At 39.6% G+C, this 26510-nt stretch overlaps 1 protein-coding gene across 1 annotated transcript in view; it reads left to right on the top strand.

The window, feature by feature from the left end:
- Pde1c (phosphodiesterase 1C, calmodulin-dependent 70kDa) overlaps nucleotides 1-26510 on the top strand; it is a gene marked incomplete in the record, with an annotated part of 467041 nt that overhangs the window by 338087 nt on the left and 102444 nt on the right. Inside the window, 3 exon segments of the mRNA XM_013510635.1 lie at nucleotides 18850-18963; nucleotides 22420-22602; nucleotides 23489-23555. Of these exon segments, the coding sequence (XP_013366089.1) occupies nucleotides 18850-18963; nucleotides 22420-22602; nucleotides 23489-23555 (364 nt within the window).

The following is a 26510-nucleotide window of genomic DNA, read 5'->3' as shown; positions in this document are numbered from 1 at the left end:
TTATATTTGAAACTGTTCTAAAGTGGTTATACAAATTATTATTGGTTTTCTGATTGTTGGAAAGAAAAAAGCTTAAAAGTGAATCATGTCAAGCTATTTGTAGTCTTGATCAGAAATTCTTCTAGCTGATAGCATGCAAATACAGAAGAATTAATATTTTGTGGGTCTGTTCTTAACTCCCAGACAGTATTCCAAATATATAACAGCACACTTATTATAGTCATAGTCATAGTGGTAAGCCCATATTTCCCCTGTAAATTATGTCAAGTAGCCAGCAACGAGAGACAGAAAAAATGTTAGAGGAAGGTAGTGCTTGAAAACAAAAGGAAAAGATGTTTTAAAATATTTTTCATCTTTGCTGAATTAAAAGGGAACTATGTTGAATTACATGAAACTGTTCCTCTCACTTCACTTAGGAAACCATGTGGGTAAAAATATAAATGTAACTTTATTTTTTAAATTTTTTTTAAATGTAACTTTAAAGAAGAGAGAAAACTCAAAAGGTGAATGAAATGTTAAACAACATAAAAAGAAACAGGTTTCCAGGAGAGTCACATGCCATAGTGTACTATTTTGCTTCCATAAATGCATAATCATATGTTTTCTCCTTTCTACCTTTAATTTTAATTTGAAACAGGATACTTTCCCTGTGTATAAAAAGGAGACAAAACTAGTTTTAAGGTTCACAATTATCACTTCTTTTCAGGTTTGCTTAATCCTCAATTTTGTGACCACACTTGCATATCTGGGGCAGTAGAGCTCTATGGCCATGCTTGAGGTGCACTTCTCAAATCCCGTGCAGCAAGACGTTCTAATCCTGGCGGATTTACAGAGGAAAACACAAAGCTTCGCCTAATCCATCAGGGAAATGCTGTCATGACTGCCTCATTCCCGACAATCTGAGTGCACATCCATATTAAAAGCTCTGAGAAGGCAAAGATTAAACAAACTGCTTAATTTTGTTTAACCTGAATTTCCAAAATATTTACACACAGAAATCTTTTCTTTAACCATGTGTGTTAGCATCAGGTGGGCAAAAGTGTTCTAAGGGATATAATTTAAAAAGCACTGGTCAGCATGACTAAAACCCTTACAAAGTAGCTTAATTATTCAGATTAATTTGGTTGGAAGTGTTAGGTCTGCCTCACAAGGTCAGAATCATCAGCATTATTATGGCATTTCATACTGGGGTCTAAAGTCTGGCCTGAGCTTCTATAGTTTTAAAAAATCTCCCCAGGAAATTAGAATGTGATGATGGCTTTGGGAATCATTGCACTCAACTTCGAACAATGTGATTAGTACCAGTACTTCTTCAAGATACTGTCTGTCTTCTCTCCCTTCTTATCTGTTTTGCAGGCTTGCTGACTGCTTGCCGTAGAGGCAAACATACCACAAAAATATAACTAAGAAAAGCATTTGGAAGCTATTCTTGCTAAACAATAGTGGTGGAATCAAATCCTTACCAAGTAAATTAAGAGAGGTAGTAAATGCACACAGAAACAGAGAGACCCCCTAAAAGTAAGGAAGCGTCCTTTCTGATAATGAAATCAACTATTCTGGTGACCCAGCTCCTTGTGCCTCCCCTGCTTTAGCTATTTACTGCACAGGGCCCATTTTTGCCCCTACTGTCTCCCAGGGGTCTGGAAAATGTATCTTCTGCCTTTTCTGTGAGACCTCAGACCAACAGTAGTACCCAAAACAGTTCCCCCTGTAGTACCTAAATATTTTTTCCAGGTGTAGGTGCTCAAGCAGCCCTTTAAGAACCACTAACCAAGCTTTAACATCCTTTTGTTGTGATTGTTTTAGGTATCAGTATGAAATGACTTCATTACTTTGCTCCAGTAATAGGCAGGCTGTTTGAAATGACAGCAGAGACTCACTCTCCAAAGCAGAGGTGGTCCTCTTACCCTGCATTTGCCCTCTACTCTTGAGACTGAAGTAGGAAAGAAAAACATGATCATTGCTACAAGAGCTGCTATATATACTCAATCTCTATTCTTTTTGATTTCCTGCCTTGCCTTACAGACTACATGTTGGTGTGGGGAGGGTGTTTTTTTTTTTCTTAAAGTCTGCCTCACTTTTCCTTCCCTCCCTCACCCTCTTCACTGTGTGAGGCTGTGAGAGCTGCTGCCCACAGGAGGCACCTCAAGTGGGCGGCACTTTCCTTACCCAACAGAAGCTGAAGGGCTATCCAGCTGTTCCAGCTGGGAGCGCCTACAGCCCACTCTCTCTTCACAGCTGCCAGGTGTCCTCCCTTCTCCTTGTCAATGTGTGTTTCTTCTTCACTCTCTCCGACTGGCTAAGCAGACTGTGGGCTGGAAGGTGTGTTGTGTTGTTTATGCTCTAGTGAGACATAAGTAGTGTACTGGAATCATATTTGCCTTCTTCTTCAGGGGTGCCAAAAGCAGGAAATCCCCAAATCTGAAGGGGTGAAGCTCAAGAAGTCACTTGGAAAGAAGCTCATATGCTGCCTTCTCCTTCTTGTAACATCTCTTCTAAAGTACTTCAGCAGTAGGTGGAAGGGTCCAAGAAGCTCTGCAGCTGATTGCTTTCAACTTTGGGTTTCTTGGTGCTGTTTAGGCATTGAAGTTGACAAGCCTATGCTCAGTGGATTTTTCCATCATGGCCATTGTACAGTCTATTTTAAAGAGAACTGATACGTATGCACTTGTCTACCTTCTATACTACGCTATACCCTCAGGACTTGTGGGTGCAGCACAGAAAGCAGAGATACTAGGCACACATAACCTGTTGGTTAATTTGAACAATTGAATCCCACTTGCATGCCAACACCTGTGAACCCTTTCCTGCTACAACCTGGAGTAATTTCCCTCTTTGCTGTGCTTTAAAAACATTTGGCTATATCTCTGTCACAGGGTTTACCATGGGAAATGACATTGTCTTTGTGCTTGCTTTCTGTGCCAGGTGTCAGTGTTCTGAGTATAGGTATGGATGTGTATCCATTTCTGCTTCCCAGGGGCAGTCCCTCATTCACAGCACACACAGAGGGACAAAGAAACTGTGACTTCTGCATTTCTTGTGTATGATTTGATGTTCTTTGTGAGCCCATCTCCTGGGTCTGTAATGGGGTGTTGTGGAGATAAGAGATGGAGAGAGAGAGAGAGATCTAATTATAATTCTATTCATGAATGTCACCCAATCTATTGTGTTTTTTTTGTTTTTCATTTTTCTTCCGGTACCAGGAATCAAACTCGTGACCTTGCTCTTGCCAGGCAGGCACTTTGCCGCTGAGCTAAATCCCCAGCCTCCTCACCCAATCTAATAATTTAGTCTTTTAAAGTAACCATTTAAAAAAATAAGATGCTTATACTTTCAGATTTCCTTATTCCTCTCCCTGTTGCTCTCCAAGACAGCATGGTTCCTTGGGTTGTTTTCTGATAGCTGTTATCTTCGTGCTGATGTTTTGTCCACTTGATCACTTGAAGTCTTAGTGACATCTCTAGCCAAGGTCTGTAACTCTTCTTCTCAACCAGTTTGGCCCCACTCCACTGCTCTCGGTGCTGTGGATCGTGCTGAGATCTGCCTGTGACTCCTCCTTGGTCCCTGGCTTGGGAAAATGTCTCTCTTGTCTTTAATCATGGTACCACCTCTCACAGTCCTGCAGTAAGCAGTATTATCGCCCTCCCATGCTCCTCTGCAGGGCCCAGGGAACCTCTGACCTTTTTCTGCTCCTTGCCCAGGAGTCAAAGGAGCCTCAAATGATCTGCACTGTGCCTCCCTCGGTCTGAATGGAGCTGCTATATCTGATGTACCTTCCTAGGTAGGTGTAAGGGCATCCCAGGTCTAGCCTTGAAAGTCATCTCCTTGCTGAGTTCAAAACAAGGATGTAGGGTACATTCCTCAGCTCTCTGCTTTCCCTTCCATCCATCCAAAATCTCTCCTTGCAGGAATTTGACCTGAGACACTTATCCTATTTCACAGACCCTTCTTTCCTGACATCCCTCTGGCCACTGCTCAATGGGGATTCATCATAGTGGGCATGGCTGTGGGCAGTGGAGGTGGAGAAATGAAATCATGAAGTACTCTCCCTTGTCCTACATCAGCATATTCAAGTGGTGGAAATTTCCACACTGGACGGATGAGGGTTTTAGGTGCAGGAAGTCAAAAGTATAGGTCACTTTTCACTTCTGATTCAGATGGCATCTTTTTTTTCCCTAGAAAATTTTTCTGTAGGGGCTAAGAGAAAAAGAATAGAAAGCAGACCACACATAGTCCATAGCCCACATGTGCCAGTAGTCAAAAAGTCACACACAGAAGTAGCTTCTGCTGTCCCTCATGCCATGTATGTTTAAATTTTCATGACCAGTACTAACTCTAACAAAGACATTTATTCTTTCTCATTTCACAGCAGGGCTGGACCCTGCCTACCTGTGTCTCAGACCAAATGGGGAAACCCATAATCAGTTATGAACCTGGCTTCAGCTCTGGCAAGCTGCACAGGGCAGGTGCTCTGACACTAGACTGGAGAGCGTCACTGCATTCCTGTCATTCATGGTCATGGCCTAGTAGGGAAAGAGGAAAATTCTCTCAAGAAATGCTTGATAGCATAAGTGTAAGTACCATGCCACCCTTTCTTAGAGATTTTTACAAACGAAACCCATACTTCCAGAGTCAACAGCAAGTATGCAGCTGTTTGTGGTTCCCTCATTGTCTATGTTTCCTTTCATAGTCATTTGAAAGAATCCTTTTGTTTTTTTCTATTTCTAGTCCCCAAGCCAGCATCTAAAGCTCAACAGAACTCTTCTGAAAGAATTCTTATTTTTACATGCAACATGCAATAATGTAATACATTACAACACCACATGGGTTCAAATGTCATTAAGAGAAAACCTACAAAGTATGTTCTCCAATTTAGGAGTTTTAAAAATGCTTCATGAAGAGTTCTCAGTACAGTGGAAGCCCATGGTGCTCACGAGGGACAAACCCCAAAGCACAAGACAGTATTTCTAAATCACACAATTGCCACTGCGAATACGGAGGATAGTTTACTTGGGGCGTGTGGAGTGCTTTACCCATTTTGATTCATCAGTATTTGCTGCTATTGCTGCTAATTCCTCCGTAAATAGACTCTTCGTGTACTTTCTGATAGGAACTAGCTAACAGGATGGATTTTATTCTTAAATAACTATGTGAGTTGGGTCCTGTGTTGGGATTTACTTTGTTTAGGTACCTGAGCTTTTATGAAGTTTGTGCTTGTAACTGAGAGACATTGAGCTATTTTAACAGAACAGAAAGTGAAATGAGTCCCATCCTCATCTCCAGAGAGAGAAATGGCCATGCTGCTGAGTAAGAGAGTGATGCCAGAATGGAAAGTCTCCCCAATTCCTTCTTTTCAGTTTTTATCCATACATGTAGAAAAATTGAAAAGCTCTTGACACAGTTATTAGAATTCAGTAGACATACCAAGAATGGAAAAGCACTTCAGGTCCCGATCCCTACCTTCTCCCCTTCACCAAGCCAAGGCATTTACGAAATGATTTATGGTTAGGAGGAAATTGAATGGTAGTTAGGTTTAAAACAAAGCTTGGAACATTAACAGTCTGCAAAGTGTCTTCTTGTTGATTGGAAGTGACTGCTCCACTCAAAAGGTCGTGTTCTTTCGGCACCCTCCTGCCCTCCGTACAGTAGCTTAGACCCAGCTCTGAGTTTCCTTCTTTTGTTCAATGAAACTAAGTCTTCATTTTTAAATTTAATTTCAGTCTTGATTGAAAACCGGTGGTCATACATCTGTGGGGTACAATGTGAGGTTTCAATACATGTATCCATTGTGGAAGGATCACATCAGGCTAATTACCATATCCATCACTTTGCACACTTACCATTATTTTTTATGGTGGGAACATTTCAAATCCATCCTTAGAACTTTCAATTATATAACATGTCATTATTTACCTGAGTCTCCATGCTGCACCACAGATTGCTGAGACTTACCTAACTGAAACTTTACCTTTCGATTTCCCTTTCCTCACTCACTCTGCAGAAGACCTACATGAAGGGAGATAAGTCAGGCACAGAAAGACATATACTATGATCTTCTATAGAGAGAATTTAAAACACTTGAATCCATAGAAGCAGAGAGTATAGTGATGGCTACCAGAAGCTGAGGGGTACATGTGAATTTCTTTCCTTTTAAAACTGTTCCTGGCCAGTCTGCCTTAGTGAAACTGATACAGGGGAAATAAATGTAACTCTCAATCTGCTAGATGTCAGATATCAAGTTTGTGTTCCCCAAAACCAAAGAATGAATCCTAAGGAACAATGGAGGTTAAGAGTAGGAAATATTTATTGAGAGATAGCTCCTGAAAGACAGGTGGGGACCCAAAATATGGGTTACTGTGGACCCCATTTTACAGAGTAAGTTTTTTAGAGCAAAATTGCAGGGTAGGAGCAAATCACAGGTGGGCACAGAGCATGAGGTGAGCACAGAGTGGGACAAAACTATGATCAACCAATGAGATTACAAGTTTAGCCTCTTAGGTAGTATGGGGAAGTAAATCACGGAGCCAGGGCACATAGAAAGAGTAAGAACTTTTTAGAAAGAGACCAACCAGGGGGTTCTGGCCACCCACCAGGGTAACTGATGTTAATGTTAATTTGTTTATCTCTCTGGGAGGCAGGTAGGCCTGGTCATTTTGTCTTTATCCTAGGTCCTGGCCTCCAACAGATGCACCTCCAGTCACAGTTGTAATATGTTCTCATCTCCTCTACTGACTCCCTTGAGGGACTAGCCCTGTCTGCCTATAATATTTCTACCTAACTTAGCTGTCTATGATAAAATTAACTTTAAAAATGAAGCAATTGCCAGGTGTGGTGGTGCACACCTGTAACCCTAGCACTCAGGAGGCTGAGGCAGGAGGGTCTTTGCAAGTTTGAGACCAGCCTGGGCTCCAAAGTGAGCTCAAGGCTAGCCTGAACTGCATAGTGTGACCCTGTCTCAAAAAGAAAAAAAAAAAAAAAAAGAAGAAGCAATCTATTTTGAATAAACTGAAGAGAAGAAGAAAATTGTGAATCATGCTGTGTACCTTACAGTTCCTGAGGTATTTCTGCCAGTAGAAGTGGAATGGGTAGCCCTGTAGTGACGTCACCAAGGTCCTCTTCCCTCATCCTGTTAGTGTCACAACTGTCTGCTGGCATCTCATGTTCCTGGGCTGGTCTGAAGAAGCTTCATCAGTCTTTCTCAAGGTTTTCTCCAGGTTTGAGTCCGTTTCCCTCCAAATGTCACTGAATATGGCCCTCATTGGCTTCTACTCAGAATTATCAGACATGCTCAAAACTCATGGTGACCATGTATTTATCCCTTCCTCCCCACTGCTGCTGAAGTGAAACAGAAGGACCTGAGAGACACTAATTAGGCCACATGCACAGAGAGGCACTCAGAAAAGCAGCTGGGAAAAGGACAGCTCTGCCGCCTCTTATCAGTGTTCCCTTCGGTGGGATGATTGCATTCTGCTTTTTAAAAGTTAAACTTTTAATTTTAAGATAATTGTGGATTCATATTATTGAATGATATTAAATAGAGAAATTCCCATAGACCATTTACTCAGTTATTAAGACTGAAACATCGTGCAAAACTGTACTACAGTTTTACCACAAGGATACAGACATTGGTGCAATCCACCAGTTCTTTTCAAGTTCCAGTTTTACTGTTTGTGGGTGTGTGTCATGCATGTGTATGTAGTTGTGTACAATATCTTGACATGGTAAGTTTGTGCATCTACCACTCCAGTCAAGTCACAGAACAGTTCCGTCGTCGCTGGGCCTCCTGTGCCACCCTTTTCATACACATCCTCCCCCCGCTCTTCCTTTGCCACAAACCCTGACAACCACTCACCTGTCTCCCCTCCAGAATTCAGGCATTTCAAGATTGTCACATAAATGGAATCTTATGGTACATAATCCTTTGTGACTGGCTTTTTTCACTCAACACAATTCTTGTTTTCTTCACAGTATTGTTACCAAGTGTTTGGGGGTTGTCTCAGTTAAGTGGAAGTTGCATCTCTCAGTTTAATAGGGTTATAAAGTGAACAAGGTTCATGAATATAGAATACACCCTTTGATCCTGTCACCCAGGTAGAAAGACTAGAAGTTTAAAAGGAAAAATGAGTTTCAAAGACTGGATGGCAGCATGGAGGTCCAGCAGATTGGCTGGCCCTCTGCAGAACCCACCTCCTCTGCACCTACAGCTGCGCTATACTATGCAGCTTCTGTACTGGCAAGGTGTGAACAGGTGATGATTCTGGACAGTGGGAAGTAGCCAGTTCCTCCCTGCTTCCTAAAAGCAATATATCTTTCCCATTCTTTTTCTTTCTGGGACAGTCCCAGAATTCAGTGGAGCCACAGGTGGGACCAACAACACTGATTTAGTTCTTAGAGTCCCCTAACCCTTAGAGGCATGGCGAATCACCATGGATCTGAGCAGCCACTGTCCCCTGGGCCCGGTGGAGGGAAAAGGACCCAGCAGACACTGACTGTTCCTTGCTACCTGCCAGGCAGGGCTGCCTCCATCCCAGGCTAGGAACTGTTCCCACGCTCATGAACGCGTGCACAGCCCACAGCCTCAGGTCACTTCAGAGCATCCTCATAGTTTTGTTTGAGGTTTGGGTTTTTCTTTCTATAATTCTTTTGAAGTGAATCTTAAGGAAAGAGACCTGTGCTAATTCAGCATCTCTTTAGCCATTATTTGAGAGGTTTTATCCATGAATTAATTTTATTTCTGTGAGGAAAGAAAAAAGTAGAAGTAGGAAAAAAGGCAATTTGGGGCTTATCTCACTGAAACACATAGTATTTCTTTTTCTGTACAGATAATTTCTTACTTTATTCAAATTGTGTTTTTTTGAGTGCTAATGAATGAATCTACTCCTCTCTTATTTATCAAACTGATATTTATTGAGCGCTCCCTTCAGCACAGAATTTTCTGTGTACGCTGTGAACTGCGTTTAACTGGTGAAAAGTAATTGCTGGTGCTGGAAAAAAAAATCACCGGTGCCTTTTGTCTCTTCGGCAGTGACATCAGTTCTTCTGCCGCAGGATGTGAGCTCTGAAGCTTGCTGCTTCCCCTAATCCTCTCAGTCTTACAGAGAAATCTGAAGTACTGCCGGGTGCAGGTCAGCAGCCCTTTGTCCACAGCACACAGAGTCACCACCGTACATTGTATTTCTAGGGTGGTAGAATTCCCGTGATCTTGTAGGGTGAGGGGTCCTAAGTGTCTCTGGATAATCATGCTGCAGTTCAGATTGAATAAGAAATGGAGTTCAGGACTGGGAAACAGGGGAGCCTAAGGGCCGAGTTCACTTGTTTGTGGAGCAGATGTCTCTGTTCCTGGGTGTAGCCTGAGGCTTCCTGCAAATGTTTCTTCCCATTTCTTCTCATCTTCCTTTTCTTATTACCACCACTCAAAGATGTTTTTAGTTCTTCTTCTTTCTTTGGTCTATCGAGACAGATGTTGTTGAAGTGGCATGTTTATCACCAGAGAAAAGTGGCGGTGATTCTTCCCACATGAATAGCTGTTAATGAAAAAGGGCTTCCGGAGCTTACGTCTTGGAAGCCTGGCAGGATTTTACCTCCGTCTCCCATCCAGTCCCTTGCATGGCTCCTCATGGATTCGTAATGCTACTCTGTATTTGCTTTTGTACTCTTTCTTGCTCTTGGAAAACATAGCCCATTAATGCAGGTCCTGACCGTAACATTCTCTTCCAATAAGCCTGACCCATCTAGCATTAAACATTACAGGGATCTTTGCTGTTAGGGATAATTTTCCTAGCATAACTGTGCACCTTATATTTTTAAAACCAGTACGTATTTCCTTTAGACAAAGTATGTGAAATGAGCACAAGTAAAAACGCTTTTAAGATAAACTGGTTTTTAAGAAACAGTGTTTTGTGAGACCCTGTCTAAATCACATTTTTTTTCTTTCAAGAACTCCAAAGGTATAAGATCAATATTAAAAACTGTATGGATTGAAATCTTAAACCTAGATCGTAGTACCTCTGCAGAACCATGAAAATATGGGGCTCTTCTTGGAAGAGGAGGTGCTTTCTGAGCAGTATTCACATTGGTCAGGCTGGCATGCGTGTGCACACACAGTGCTCTCTTGCTCGTTCCTTCCCATTCCCATACACGCAGAAGGAGACTGAGTCGGTGGGGCAGAAGTTGAAAGAGTGCTCGCGTGGGAAGCCCTGTGGTACAGCTTTGTGAAAACAAGCCATGCAAGAATGAGATTTACAACAACCAAGAGAGGGTACAGAGGACAACCAAAGAATGGAGAAGGATAACTCAAAAGCAACTTATATTCGACTCTTTTTATTTTTTCCTTCCCTTCCTTTTCCTCTGTCCCTCTTTCCCTTCCTCCCTCCCTTCCTTCTTTTCCTTTCAGTACTGGGATTGAATCTGGGCCCTTACACAAAACTACACCTCCAGTTCTTTATATTATTTTTTATTTTGAGACAAGGTCTTGCTTATTTCTCCAGCCTGGCTTCAAACTTGTGATCCTCCTGCCTCAGCCTCCTAGAATGCTGCGTTGCAGGCAGGCATAACCACGGCCAGCTTCTTTCTCCTTCCCTTCCCTTTCCATTCCCCCCTCTCTCCTCCATTTGCCCTTCCCTTTGCTTCCCCCTTTTCCCTTCATTTTCTTTTTCTGTTCTTTTCTTTCTTCCTTTTCTCTCTCTCTGTGGCAAATTTCCTTGTCTTCTTCATGCTACACTTATATTAATTTGAAAATGCACGTACTTGTCTTCTTACCCGATGAATATTTAGAGGAAGAGAATTGAAATAGAAAGCTGGTAAAAGGATAAGGGCTCAGAATTAAATGTTTTGTGATAAATTTGATATTTGGGGATACAAATTTTTCGTCTTTGTTCTTTCACGTTAAGCCACTTTGGTATGTTTGGTTCTTTGCATTTTTAAATTTTAGAATTAGTCTAGCAATTTACATGGAATGATCTGTGAGAAATTTATTTGGGAATGAACCTAGGGATAATCCATATTTTATAAAATGCACAATTTATGAACGCAGACTATCCTTCCATTTACTTAGGCCATTTAAAATTATCTTAGTAATATCTTACTGCCAGGTGTGGTGTGCACACCTATAATCCCAACATTCAGGAGGCTGAAGTGGGAGGATCACTGTGAGTACAAGGCCAGCCTGGGCTGCATAGTGAGACCCTGTTTCAAAAGACATAAATAAACAAACAAACAAGCAAAATAATATCCTACTATTTCTTTATATAAGAATTTAAGGGCTGGGGATATAGCTTAGTAGCACAGTGCCCACCTGGCAAGCACAAAGTTCTGAGTTTGATTCCTGGTACCAAAAAAAGAAAAAAGTGTAAATCTTCTGTAAAATTTATTCCTAGATATGTTTTATTTTGATATTTTGTAGATACTACCATTTTTCTCTTTATTCCTGTTTAGCCAATGATCTTGGTAAGTTTAATTGTAATAACTTATTTGCAAATTCTTTTAGGTGATCTATCTAGGCATGACTTCATCTAGAGTGACAACCTTACTTTTTCTTTCCCATATTTATTTCTATTTTTCTTATGTAACCGATGAAGCCTACAGGACCATCTTAAAGTCATGCTAGCAGGCATCATGTTATTACCTGTTTCAACAGGAAACTTTCTGTATTTTAATTATATGTATGATATTTGCTGTGGCTCTTTTTGTTTATTTGTTTAAGATTCAATATCAAATTTAGGAATTGTCACTTTTTCTTCTTTGTTATTTTCTCAAATGCTTTTTCTCAAATACTTTTTCCCACTATTACAGTGATCATATGATTTTTCTCTTCTATGTCTTTTTTCTTTTTTGTGGTGCTGGGGATTGAACTCAGGGCCTCATATGTGCAGGGCAAGAACTCTACCACTGAGCCACATCCCCAGCCCTCTATTTCTATTACAATAATTTTTGATTATAAATTTTAAGCCAACAGTGCATTTCAAGTTTGGTTTGGTGAGTGCTAATTCTTTTTACTTACCACTGACTTTATTTTTTTAAAAGCTTAAGATTTTTGCATAATGTTCATGAAAGAGATTGGCCTGTTAATGTCCTTGTTGGTTTTTGGGAAGAATACAGTGACCACATAAAATGAGCTGCTGGAAAGTGCTTCTTCTTCTGCTATTCTCTGGAAGATTTTGTGTTATTTTCTCACTGAATGTTTGAACAAATTAACACTTTGGAAAGTGATAGAAGTCTGTAGTTCTCTTTGTGGGAAAGAGTTGAATTATGGGTTTGATTTCTTTGATACAGAAATATTTATATTTTCTATCTTTTATGTCTATTTTCATAAGTAAACTTTTTATAGAATTTTTCACTTTATCTAAATTTTAAAATGTTTGCAGGAAAGTATTATTCATGACCTCTTTTTTAAAAGTCTGTATGATCTATGTAATTATATTCTTTTTTATTCTTGATATTGGTTACTTGTGTCTTTTCTGTTTCCTTCACTGTCTCTTTCTTTTCTCTCTTTCTTTCTTGTTCTCTTTCCTTCCTTCCTTCCTTCCTTCCTTCCTTCCTTCCTTCCTTCCTTCCTTCCTTCTTTCTTCATTTCTAAAATTTGAGACAGGACCTCTACAAATCACTAACTTATGCAGACTGGGCTTGAATGTGTGATTTTTCTGCTTAAACCTCTCAGAATGCACTACCATGCCTAGTTGTTTCTGTTTTTTTCTTGATCAGTCTTGCTTCAGCTGTCAATTTTACTAAACTTTCCAAAGGCTAGCTTTCAGCTTTGTTGATTACTTCTGCTGTCAAGTTTGTTAACTGTGGGGTATTGGCACCAGAACCTTCACAGATACCAAAAATCTATTGATATTTAAGTCCTTTTATAAAATTATGTATTATTTGCATATAACTTTCATGTAAAGTATATTCTCACATATACTTTATTTGTTTGTTTGTTTGCTTTGTTTTTCTTCTGGTACCAGGAATCGAACTCATGACCTTGTGCTTGCCAGGCAGGCACTTTGCCACTGAGATAAATCCCCAGCCCCTCTCACATATGCTTTAAATCGTCTTTAAATGACTTATAATACCTAACACAATGTAAGAGCTATGTAAATAGCTGTTATATTGCTTAGGGACTTATAAAAATAATAAACATCTAATAAAATAATAAAAAATAAACATCTGTATGTTAAGTAACCCTAGATGCAATTTTTTCTCTCAAATTTTTTTTTTGTTTTGTTTTGGTTTTTTTTTCTCCGGTACCAGGAACTCAAATATTTTTGATTTAAGATTGAATCTAAATTTACAGACTCCACAGATCCACAAGGCCTGTTGCACAATGTTGCCACTCATGGACCACCACACTCCTTTCTCCTGTCAGACTGAGCTTTCGAAAATGCAAGTCTTACCCCACTACCTCCCCTTTCCCTTACAGAAATTCTGTGTGGGCTGCTATTATCTTTAGGAAAAAATTAGACCTCGGTAGCTTGGCACACTAAGCCCACTGTGAGGTGGCTCCTGCCTTCTGAAGTTTTATCTTTTAATGGGCCCTGAGTTCCAGAAGCCCCGGGACTCCTCCAAGCACGGTTGTTCACAGGCTGCTCTGGGCTCCGAGTCCACCCTCTCCCCGCCCTGCCCTGTGTGCCCAGCTGGTTCCTCCTTGGTCTCTAGCACAACCTTGATGCCACCTTAACCGGAGAGGCCTTGCTCATTGGACATTTCTTCCCCTTTGCTTTCTTAGTTCTGTTCCCTCTCTGCCATCACACTCAGAAACCCTAAGGCTATTTTTGCATGGCATTTGGACAAGTGGCAGGGCACAGGAGTGACGTGGAGGTGGTGGGGTGTGAAAAGAACACAGAGACACCAGTGTCATGCACATACTGCACTGATGTGATGAACTGAAGTGGAGTGTTTTATTCAAATGAGCTTTTAGGACTCACGATTCACTGGGACATGTAAAGGATCCAGTTCTCTTTTGCATTCTTTCTAAATAAACAAAGTCAGTCTGAACAGCCACCATGGCCACACAGATATTTTAGGAGCTGCTTATCCATCCTCAAAAGGAGTCATGTCATGCAGAACAAAGAGATGTAAGAAATGTATCTGTGTAGCTTTTTATGCCTATGTATTTTTGCTTTTGCTCTTCTGATAATTTCATTCTAGCAGAGGCTAAAACTCAACAACTGCACCTGCTCTCAGCATTGCCTTGGAGGGTTCTCAGGGCCTCAGCTAGGAAAGGGATAATGCCTCATCCATGGGACAGTTTTCTAAGTTATAAAGTTGAGCCAATAAGTTGCTTCCTGATGAAAGCCACCATTGCTCGTAGGTATTATTTTTGTGGGGAAAAAAGACTTTCTCCTCTACTTCAGCTGCCTTTTGAATTCCAAGATACAGCATTCAGAACTCTTCTCACCTGTTCTCCTTCCTTCAGCTCCTTTATCCATCCCGTACTGACAGGGATGCAGAGAAGCCTGCTTCCAGGGCTTGTTCTGGGCTTGAGGGCACAGGTAACTGAAGTGATGCAACATTTTACCCTGTGCTGTGCAGCAAAGAAGCCTCCAGCTGTACTTTGTATCTGACGTGGGGGTTGGGTCTAACAGAAGGTGGGTGTTTAGAAAGTTGATTACCGCATCTTTTAAAAATTTTTTATTGGTTTTCTGCTGTCAGGTTTTGTTTGTTTTAAATTGCTTCTTCTCCCTTGGCTTGTTCCCTATTTATCACATTGGTTCTGGGTTCCACAAATCTATTCTTTCCTGATTTTTATTGAATCAATAGCACATGCTCCCTGAAATTTACTTCTTTTTCCTTTGGTGAAGTTTGTTTGAAAAGTGAGTCCTTTCTCTGCATTGTGTGTGCCATGTTCTCTGTCTTCATTGCTGAATCTTTTCATAGATCTTTTTCCTGCTCAATCATTCTTGAATCAAGAGAGATAAATGTCAGCTGGGTGGTCTTCCCCAAACAGAAGGTGAATGGTCCCAATTCCCTCCTCTACCTGCCAGGATGTTGGTGGAATCTTCCACTTATCTCAGAAGCTAAAAAGTGAGGTAGACACAGAATTGGGGGTGCATCCTAAAAGTACTTTATTTCTGTGTCATTTGAAAGTATTTGTGTCAGTAGAAGCCCTTTGGTAAATTTTGTTTTTGTTTACAGTTTTACTTTGGATCACACCATCCCGATAAACAAATAAAACTGCTCAGTGGTGCCACTAGTGATCTACATCAAGGAGGAGTCACTTGTACTGCTGACCCTTGCACAGAATTTGAGGTTTTCTTGTGGAGCTGCTTTTCAGAGCTGCTGATCTAAGCTACTGAGTGGGGTTTCCAAGTGATGCTTTCTCTGAGAGTTCTACTCTGTCTCTGGCCTGGAGCCCAAATTTCCTAATAACAAGATAACATGAGGCTCTTACAACTTGATACCCTCCATAAAGTGTTCTAATCATTTTCTTCATCACTGGGACAAAATACTTGATATGTGCAAAGTAAAAGAGAAGAGATTAATTTTGGTTCAGAGTTACAGTCCAAGAACAGCTGGCTCCAGAGCAGAATGATGGGAGAGGGGCCTGACAGAGGGAAAGTGGCTCACTTCCTGGCATCCAGGAAACAGAGAGCAAAGGGAGGAGCTGAGGAAGGAGAGAAATCCTTCCAAGCCATGCTCTCCATGACCCACCTCTTCTGACCAGACCCCACATCCTAACAGCAAGCCAGCTCTAAACCCTCGTAATCTAGTCGTCTTCTCAAAGCCTTGCCTATGAGGGCATGAAGCTTGGAGGGGACATCTAGATATAGACCATAACACTGTGATTTCCTGGGAGTAGGAATTATTTAAAATAATTGGTATGAATCCATAATCTGTATAAGGTTCTTAATCATTTTAATCGCTTCTTGACTCTTAGATTTTAGTTCATAAGAATAGGACCATATTTTAGGAACAGAAGTGTCAGCTTATTTTCATATTTAGTTGTCTTTGTAGTATTAGCATCGGGGTGAGTTACTACATCATTAAGAGATCACGATGTTGATGTGATTTTATTGAGGTGAAAAGGTACACTCCGTTAAGTGAAACAGTAGGTTACAAAACAGCATAATGTTATTGCTATTTTTTTTTTAATTTTCAAAAATGCTTCAATGTATAGCATTACATTTTATTGGCCACTTCTTTCAGGGATTTTTGAAACTACTTGCTGGTTTTACAGATTGGCTCAGTTAACTCTAGGCCATGAATCTATAGTCCATTGAACTGGAAAGCTGTGAGTGCGCAACCTTGGAAGATCACTGTGCTGGAGTATGCCTCAAAGTTTGTTTTGGTTATGTACAAAGCTCTTGCATAATAACATTTTGAACCTATCAACACCTGACAATATCTTTGTTGGTATCATATGTACAAGGAAATTCTATTAGGTATAGGCATAACTATCTTCGGTTATACCATGCTGTTCTCCACACCGGCTACTGTTGTTAAATTGCTTTCTGGTGTTTGACATGGTAGGTGTCTATGGCCAGCATGAAGTTTTGTTACTTTGAAACCAACATGTTTCATCTCCTCAAACCTTTTGAAGTTCCTTAAAAATTATTTTTTGAAATAAAAACTTACAACAGCGTATGTCAGATGTTTCATTTATTTTTTTTTTCGTAGTTTTATTTGGTCCCTATTCACCTGTTTATCTGGGTCTGATTTTAGTCTAGGAAAACTTATTTTAATTAAAGACACTTTTGTATGTTTATTTCCTGTGGAAGCCCTGTTATAGGTAGATAAGAACCTCTTATTCTTATTTCTATTAGTCATATTTCCCTCATTTTTCTTTCTATTTTGCTCTTTGCTCTTAGATTTGGAGAATGGGGAAGACTTATTTCAGAGATGCGTGTTAAATTCCTGGTAGAATCTTTCAGCTCCAACAGAAGGAGGACATTTTTGAAAAGTTGCAGTTGTTCTCCTTTTCCTTTCCCAGTGCAAAGTCCAAACAGCCTAGAGGTAGCCAGGCCCCTTGAGGTGAGACTCAGAATTGGAGGCAGACTTAGCCAGGAATGTGTTTGCTGAGGAGCTTCCAATCCTTATTTGGAATAGCAGTCAGGGCTTTCTCCTGCCATCTCCCCATTCGTCAGCAGATGGGCTGTCTGTTGTCTGTGGGTGACTGGCAGGCCCTTCTGGGCCAACTCTGCATGCTGGTACAGCCTCTACGATCCAGAATATTTCCTAATGTTGCTAAGAGCGTCCACAAGACTGACCTTTACCTCCAAGCCTGCAGAGGCCTCTGCTGACTTTCCTTGTGTATTTCCCCACAAGACAGGTTGGAGATTCCCCTCAATCTAATCTCATCTGTATTTTATAGCATAAAAATTATTTTCATATAATCAATTCTCTTGCTTGCTAAGGTTGATCCAGAATTTTTCTCATTATTTTTTGTCATTTTAGTGAACACTGGGAGAGGAATAGTTTATGCCTTGCCAAAAGTCAATCTATGCTGCCCTGTGAGTCAAATCTGAGGATATTTTGGAAGATGAGGGCAAATTACATAAACCAAGGGGAAATGAAGACTTGATTTGATACCAGTGGGCTCAAATATCCAGCCAGAATTATTTTTGTTTTGTTAGCCATGATGATCAAGGCCCCTGAATCACAGCAATGATAATAATTAAAACAGTTGCCTTTTTAATTTTAAAAAGAAAAAAACAATAACAAAATAACAATGACAAAGACAAAAACAAAACAACACAAAAACAGTAAAAAGGAATATAACAACCATTGTTGCCTCATTTATTTTTGTTTTTTGTTTTTGTTTTTGTTTTTGTTTTTCTTCCGGTACCAGGAATTGAACTCATGACCTTGCACTTGCCAGGCAGGCACTGTGCCGCTGAGCTAAATCCCCAGCCCCAACAACCATTGTTAATGTCCCATCATCTTGTTTTGAAAACAATTGCCTTTTAAAAAAAGCATTAATTTATATTAATTTCATTTGATCTTTATGTCAACTGGGAAAGTTTATAGTCAGCTTTCTATTTTATAGATTGCACTCAGAAAAGATAAATAACTTAACTAGTGTGGTACAGCGGTTACGGTATAAAGTGGGGTTCAAACCGGTTTGTTTTTAGAGTCTGCACTCATTCTTTGCTGGCTGTCAAACAGCCTGATGAGTCTTTTCCTCTCCAGATCTCCGTGGTATTTATACTGTTCCCAGTTATTGCACTTTGAACACCTGCAGGCATTTTATTGCCCTCATATATACTAAGTCCTCTGTGCACATAATGCTCATATAAATAGGAATACTTGTTTTATTATTTCTCCTGGACTATCTAGAATGCCTCTGCTTATCATCCATCCTCATTTTTAAAAACATAGCATGTTTCTACTTTCACAAGGATTCTTCCTATGCAGCAAAATGGTTTACATTCATCTATTTATATGGCAATCTTCTCTGGGTATTGTGGTGGTTTAAATCTTTTCATCTGTTTTGAAGCATCCCTGGACTGTAGTCTTCTGTTCTTAATGACCAGTGCTGAACAAAATGCCAGAACACAGCAAAATTTTAAGAGATATTAGGTGAAAGTGCTGCTGGCCATACTTTACTATATCTAGTTAATATCAAGAAAATAAAATTCCAAGAAAAAACAAAATCAGTGATAATTTAGCACCTCAAAGATAAAAGGTGGCTAGAAAGTGTTGGGGATCATTAGGCCTGGTTGCTTAGAAAATTTTTGCTCTTTTCTAACAATGGGAAAAAATATATTATTTATTTTATATCTTATTCCTTTGGTCCATGATTATTTTCCTTTCAGATGTTTTGGAACAAATAAGGATATCTAATGGTGTAAAATATGTGTCCAGTAATTGAAGAATTATTCTTTACTTCCTCAAGTCTAATGAAACCATATCTTTTCTTCCCCCTAGGTTACGGTCCTTGGTCAAACAGTTAGAGAGAGGGGAGGCTTCAGTGGTAGATCTTAAGAAGAATCTGGAATATGCAGCCACAGTGCTTGAATCTGTATATATTGATGAAACCAGGTGAGCTAAAAAATAACAAGAGAGATAAGTAAAGTGATGCTAAATTTTCTGTTAAATAGCATATTTTTTTGTTTGTAGTACATAATGTTTACATTCATTGTGTAGAACTGGTATATATGTATAATGCATTTTAATTCCTTTCTTCAACCCCTCCCTCTCCCTCCTCAACTCTTTTCCCATCTCTTGGTCCCCTTCCCATTTGAGAAAGATTTATCTCTCTACTTCCTATTATCTATGTTTTACTTTGCTTTTTATTTATAATTTGGGCTTCTTATGTAACAGAAACCATGAGATATTTAAAATAACTTTTAAAAATTGTCCCCCAAGGCAATTAGGAAGTATAGATCAAATTAATGGCTTGAAATATTTGTTTCCATAAGTAAATGGGATAGGCTTGAACAAGTCACATCCCTTATATGCATCCTCATTTATAAGAAAGCTAGTAAAACTTATCTTACATGACCATTGGGACAATGAAGTGAGGTAATATAACAGAAGAAGTAATCCTAACAATTTTGGTAAGATTTTCTCATATATAGGGTACTATTAATTATTGCATATTGTTAATATCAGTCTAAAAATTTATGTTTGTTTTAATTCAAAATACCCTGATGTAACTTGAGGGTACTGAAGTGTTTTTTAGAAATATTTGTTCTCAGTATTCCTTCATTACGCATGTGTATGTTATTGATTTTCTTAATCACTTGAATTATCTGAAAGAGTTAAAGTAGTTCCTTGTACTAAGAATGTACTTGAAAGTAACAAAATTGCTTTTTTCTTTTGAAAAATGTTGAAATGTTGAATACAAAAGCTTTTTTCCTAATTCAAAAAAGCTTTTCTATCATTATTTCCGATGTTTTACTTTCTTTGCCACATTCTAATATGAAAGTATTTCACTATAATCTAAGGATGATATGGTTTATTTTTGCAGTGATGTGATTTGTTTCTAATTTAAGGAAATCTGATATTATAGTCTGTATTAGTCAGTTTCTTGCTGCTGGTAGAAAAACGTCAATACCCACAATTTAGAGAAAGAAGGTTTTGTTTTGGCTCACAGTTTCGGTGAGTTCAGTCAGTGGTAGGCCAGCTCCAATCCAGACAAAGCATGATAGAAAGGCTGCACAGAGGAAAGTTGCTCACATGATGGCAGCTAGGAAATGGACAGCGAGAGAGAAAGACCTGGAGAAGGAAATATACCCTTCCAGGTTATGCCCCAGTGATGCATCTGTTCTAAGCAGATCCCACTTTTGAACATGAGACTTTTGGGAGGCATGTTAGATCTAAACCATAACATTATGCCTCTAGCCCCGAAAGACTCGTGTGTATCTCACTATATAAAATACATTCCTGAGATACCTTTAAGCCATCTTCTCTATTATCCTGATGCAAAGTATTTGGCTTCTTTTTAGTACTAATGTGTTCAGCAGCCAAGTTCTCCTCACTTCTAATTGTACAGGCATTTCTTTCTGGCCACCAACAAAATATTTTGAATTATTCAGCTTTGATTTTTGGCACTCATCTCCCTGTAGATCTGGCTAAAAGCAGCCAGCAATACTCATGCCTCAGCTCCCACATTAGACTGCCTTGAAATTTCCTCCTGTAGATTAGTCAGCTGCCCATACTCTCATTGTCCTGCAGAATATCAGGATATGTTGACAGATTTTCTGCCAGACCATAACACAGTTGGCCTCTAGTCCAACTGCCAATGAAGTCCTCATTCTCAGCTGAAACCTCCTGAGCCTGGCCTTTACTCTCTGCCTTCCTATCAGTTTTCTGGTATTTTGAACTCCTGCCAGTATCACATATTACCCCTTGCTCAAAACATTCTATGGCTTCTCTAACCCATATCTTCAAACATTTCCAAAATCTTCCTGTAAACCAATCCCAAAGGTTTCTAGACCACATGGTCAGATACAGTTTCAGCAGTGGCCCAACTCTGGTTACCAATTTCTGACTTAGTCAGTGTTCGGCCATTGAGACAAAAATGCCCAATATCTGAAACTTAAAGAAGCAGAAGTTTATTTTGCCTCAGAGTTTTAGCCTATGGTGGTGGCACCAAGGCCAAAATGACATGGTAGAAGGGCTTGGTGCAGGAAAACTGCTTACCACATTGTTGTCAGCACATGGTGGGGGCAGAGAGATTGAGAGAGACAGAGAGAGGGAGAGGGAATGAGCCCAAGATGAAAATACACTCTTCTAAATCACACTCGCAGTGAACTGAACCTTCTGATCAGGCCCAACCTCTGAACGTGAGACCTTTGGGTTACATTTTAGATCAAAGTTATAGCACCTTTCTTTCCAAATGTTACGTTTACTGTCCTCCTCAATTTATACATTTTAAGAAACATACACACAAAAACCTTTTGTTTCTTATTTTATTTTAGTAGGGCTTAATGTAAGTGTAAAATACAACTTTAGATTTTAATATAGCATCACTTTTATGTTCCTTTCTAGTGTTCTGACCAATGACAAATGTGATAGCTTAAATCATTGTTCCATAAAACTGCATTTTGGAAATATTGTTTGAATTTAGAAATGTAAGTTTCTTTTATATCATATTAAATCAGAATGAATATCAGTTTATCATTATTTAAGATCATTATGTCAGATGACTGGTTTGCTGTGAGTTGGGTAATATGTCATACGGTCTTTAAGTGTTCATTATCTTTGCATAAAATAATACCACATGATATGTATATGAAGTTATTTATGCCTCCTTGGAAAGCATTTTTAAAGGAAAACTTTAAATTTCACTCAAGTTCTATTAGCCTGCAAGGAGTAAGGATCCTGGGTGCTCTTGTCGCCAATGGAGACTGAAGTAGAGTGTGTTTGACCCCTCCCTTTGTTCCTTTGCTCAGTATGTTAGTAAGATTTCCATCATGTAACAAATACCCAAGATAATCAGCTTATAAAGAAGAAAGGTTTATTTTACCCCCTGATTCTTGAGAACCTAGTCAAGTAGCCCTATTGCTTTTGAACCTGTGGCAAGGCAGCACATCATGGTGGGAGCAGGTGGTAGAGCAAAGCTGCTCAACCTGTGGCTGGGAAACAAAGGAGAGAAAGAAGAGGCATTAAACACCATAGTCCTTTCCAAGGGCATGTCCCCAGTAGCCTGAAAACCTCCTACTTGTTCCCACCTCTCAAAGTTTCTACCACCTCCCAACAGTGCCACAGGCTGAGGACAAACTTTTAGTAAACAAGCCTTTGGGAGAGACTCCAGATCCAAACTGTGACATTCAACTACAATCAAGGAAGCCATGCTGAAGTGGCTCAGATTTCTCCAGCCTTATTAAAATGGTGCTTTCTTTTAAAGTGCTACTTTCTTTTGTGGTCAATTGAATTTTTGGTTTCTTTGCACTTATGTATGCACTGGGTAGAGGAGAAGCAGTTGTTATGAAGAGCATGCTCTCACTTCAGATTTGGTCTCAGTGTCCTGGTGATGTTTCTTCTGTTCAGGCGACTCCTGGATACGGAGGACGAGCTCAGTGACATTCAGTCAGATGCTGTGCCTTCTGAGGTCCGAGACTGGCTGGCCTCCACCTTCACAAGGCAGATGGGTATGATGCTCAGGAGGAGTGAAGAGAAGCCCAGGTTCAAGAGCATCGTCCATGCAGTCCAGGCTGGGATATTTGTGGAGAGGTAAAGATGCCATTTGATGACTGAAGCAGTAAAAGGAATACCAGCTTCTAATAGCTCGAAAATACATGCCAGAGTGGTTTTGATATCTTTAAAAGCACTGAAAATTCTGGATGGATGCAGTCTTTACTAGGAAATGACAAAAACCATACCTATTTAAACCTCTATTGTATTGTTAGGACAAGCTTTTTCCTTTGTTCAAATTTTTTCTTAACCAGAGATTTAATTTGAGTTTAATACCTAATTTTTCTAGAAGAAAATTCATCTATTCTATCATCCTTTGAAATACGTGGAGTGCCTACCTTCAGAACAGGTCAGGGCTATGTTGAACTGACTCAGAGAGGACAGTTAGTTTAAGGGGTATGAGTTCCCCATGACACTTTGCTTAGCCCTTTGAGGTTGGATTATCCTCTACCATAGAAATACATTTGTTTTTTCCCTGAATTCCCATTGTGCACAATTGCATGTTTTCAGAATTCTGTAGTGAGTTCCAAGTTCACCTGGGACATTTTTCTTGCTTGTTTTTGATAGTCCTAAAATGGGTTACCTCAGGAGTTCTTCACTGAGGCTCATGTATACTGTGTCTACTGTACTATAATTGTTTTGGGAAAATCAGGTGACCCATTTTAATAATTTACTTTCCAACCTGGGACACACAGACTTTAATTTTTTCCCAGTGATTCATGTGTTTGGGGTTGCTTTAATTTGTTTTGAACTTAGCACTGAGACTATGTGAATGACTTTGAAAATGTCACAAAAGGAATTTAGATAACTTGGGTCCCCAAATATTTTGATTTTTCATTGTTTGTCAATGTTTTGTATAAGTCTGTGGATTCCTCATCCTGCTTTGTAAGAAATCACATTGCACTTTTCTCTCTGACTTTCCCAGAATGTATAGACGGACATCAAACATGGTTGGACTGAGCTACCCACCAGCTGTTATTGAAGCATTGAAGGTAATACCAGTAATGGGTTTTACAGTGTGCATGTTACCTCTTAAAACCATAGTTAAATTTGTTTTTTTTTGTTTAAAAGGAGGCTTTCTTTACTGTTCTTTTTCCAATTATTCTCTTTGTCTCCCTATTTTTTAAAATAAAAATTCAAGTTCTGAATGAATTTTGTTTCTTTTTGTTCCCCTAGGGTTATTCAGTTTTGTACAGTGATCTAGCATTGTAAAGTTTGCCTTACTTTGGCCACAGGAAATCAAATATATCATGGCAAAAGTATGCACTACTAGCAGGATCTTTGGTGCTCATAATTCTATCATTATCTGATTACTCACTCCAAATTCATTATATAAATGAGGAAACTAAGATTTAACAACATTTTGAAAATTGATTAGAGATAGAGCTAATATTTGATAGCAGTTTCCAGCACACAGTGAGCTCTCAGTAACATTTTGTTAATGAGTGTGTGTCCCCAAACCCTTGTCCCTTCCATATATCTGTATGGTCCCCCCAAATATGTTTTCTGAAGACTCCCAGTGAGTTAAATATTCCACAGGAAGTCATACAAATGTTTGCATTCAAATGCCCTAAATCCTGTAAAATTATTCCCAAGTGGCCAAACTTAAAAAAATTATATTGAATAGTTCTAAGAGCCCAAAGGCTGAAGTATTTCTCTAGGCAGCTGTTGATTGAAATTCACTTGTCTGAGACTGATACCCATGTTGTATATGCTTCAGCTCTGGATTCCCAGATGGGGCTGTCCTGGGGCCCAGGGTCATTGGGTTAGTTGACTTTTCGTCTTGTTTACTATGGAGTTGGCCCACTTTTTTCAGGGAAATCAAAAGTTTGACCTCTGCTGAAGCCATTGTCTTTCTCTGAAACCTGACAAAATATGACCTGATGATATTTTCATAAGACTAATTAGTTATTCATGGAATTGGGGGTGAGGCTACTTCTTAATTAACATGAAGAAAAAGCCCTCTAGGGCCATCTTGATTAGATATTCACAGTTCTTCCTCTCATCTCAGGTACAAACAGTAGGTGAATTTGTGATACATATACAGATATGTGTGTGTATGTGTGTGTGTGTGTGTGTGTGTGTGTGTGTGATGTACATACACTTCTCATTTTTTGGTCCTATATTTTCTGTCTCTTCTTAAGTCCTTTAAACACAGGAAGGATATGTGTTTTCTCTCACTCCTCCATAACCTGAACTCTAATGTCAAACACATCAGTCTGACTTACAATATTTCCCATTTAATCAGTAGAATCACTTCCTGAGAGCTGTTGTTTAATAACATCCACTCTGAAATTGCACTGATTTTCATAATTAAACCTGAAATGTTCAGTGAAAGCTTTAAGAACATTACAAGAATATTTTAATTTGTAATTTCTTCTTTTCTCATGCACACAAACATAGATTAAAATAGGGACATGGAGACATTTATGAGAATGTTGCTTTGAAATTGAAGCCTCTTTTCTATGCATAATAACTAGTGAGAGAAGGGGGGTGACCAGAAACTTGGAACAACCTGTGATGTTCATGAATTGTTCTTTTATACTTAAGGAAAAGAAATTCTCAGATGCATGCAGGTCTTTCTCAGAGGCAAGGCACTTAAACTCTTCAGACCAGGAATAAGAACTAACTGGTACCCTTCTCCACATGTATTCCTGATGTGTGCATTAAAGTGAAAGCTGCTGTTTCTCTTGACCCTGTGTCCTGTCCACTGGGAAAGTTCAAAGGCTTTTTACAATGTTATGTTTTTCCAACTCCCCAAACTCCTGTTTTCTTTGCACTGATTGGGAGGTGAGTCGGAGGGACCACAGTGATAGGTTCCCTTTATTCTTTTTTGTATACTGCTTACTGGAAAAAAGGTTATCTCCACTTTATCGCCAGGGGTTTATATGGAATCATTGCTGTTTTTTCTGTTACACAAAATTTCCCCAAAGACTGAGAGGCTATAATTCATTAAAATAATCATTATGCCACTGTCACGTTAACTTTTGCAGTTAATGTAAACAAATGGCACAAAAAGACATTTAAGTAAGAGAATAATTAAGCGCCACTGAGCTCCAAATTTGAACTAAGTTGAATTTGTTCATTTTGTTTTCTCCCACTTGATATGTATTAGCTTCTAATGTGAGGTATTTTATCTCTGATCTTCTGGGGCACGGTTACTGGAATTGCTGAAGTGTGTTCCTCTGGAGAAGGGCAGCTGCCTGTGATTTAGGAAGTGATACCGTGGGCAAGCTCCAGGCTTAAAGAGGGAGGAAGGGAGGAGACTCAGGCTTCTCTCATGTTGCACTAACAGAGTTTCTCCTCAGAATTGGTCTTTGGGCAAATTTGGTAAAGAAGAAGAATGGCTTAAGGCAGTTCCACGAGAGCCTGTTAAAAATTCAGATTCCAGACCCGGGATTCCTCATAATCTTGTGTCCCCATCCCTCCTACACCTCTAGAGAAAAGTTTTTAGTGAGTCTCTTGTGTGGTCTGGAAGGACTTTGAGAACTACGTTAAGTTTTCCATAAAGTAGGGGTTCAAAGAGAATGTCCACCTCACTATAGTTACCCTCTCGTTCCTCTGAGTGCTGATATGCAGAATAGAGATTTCAGCTTTTTACTATGATAATCTCTTTATTTCCAGCAGGAGAAGGTTTTTCTTTACTACATCTGGAGACTAAGGTTAAAAATTATCAGATATGACAAAGCATTTAGTTGTCAGTGGCCTTTTCTTCAGGACAAAGGATCAGACAATGGCTGTGACTCATTGCAGTGCCAGTAATAGTAGCCGAGGTAAAGCTGCAGGTCTTCAATAGATCCTCAATGGCTTTGCCACCTCTTTTCTGGGCCTAGCTGGGAATTTAGCAGATGAAGCCTGGGTCACAGAACAGGTTCCTTGAGTTTAGAGTGTCATCTGTCAGCATGAGGTTGCTATGGCCTTCAGTGGGATTACTGACACTGGCTAAA

Source organism: Chinchilla lanigera, unplaced genomic scaffold (assembly GCF_000276665.1).
Source record: "Chinchilla lanigera isolate Chin_1 unplaced genomic scaffold, ChiLan1.0 scaffold00009, whole genome shotgun sequence".
Taxonomy (NCBI): Eukaryota; Metazoa; Chordata; class Mammalia; order Rodentia; family Chinchillidae; genus Chinchilla; species Chinchilla lanigera.
The sequence above is the reverse complement of the archived record's forward strand: the minus strand, read 5'-3'. Positions and strand labels throughout refer to the sequence as shown.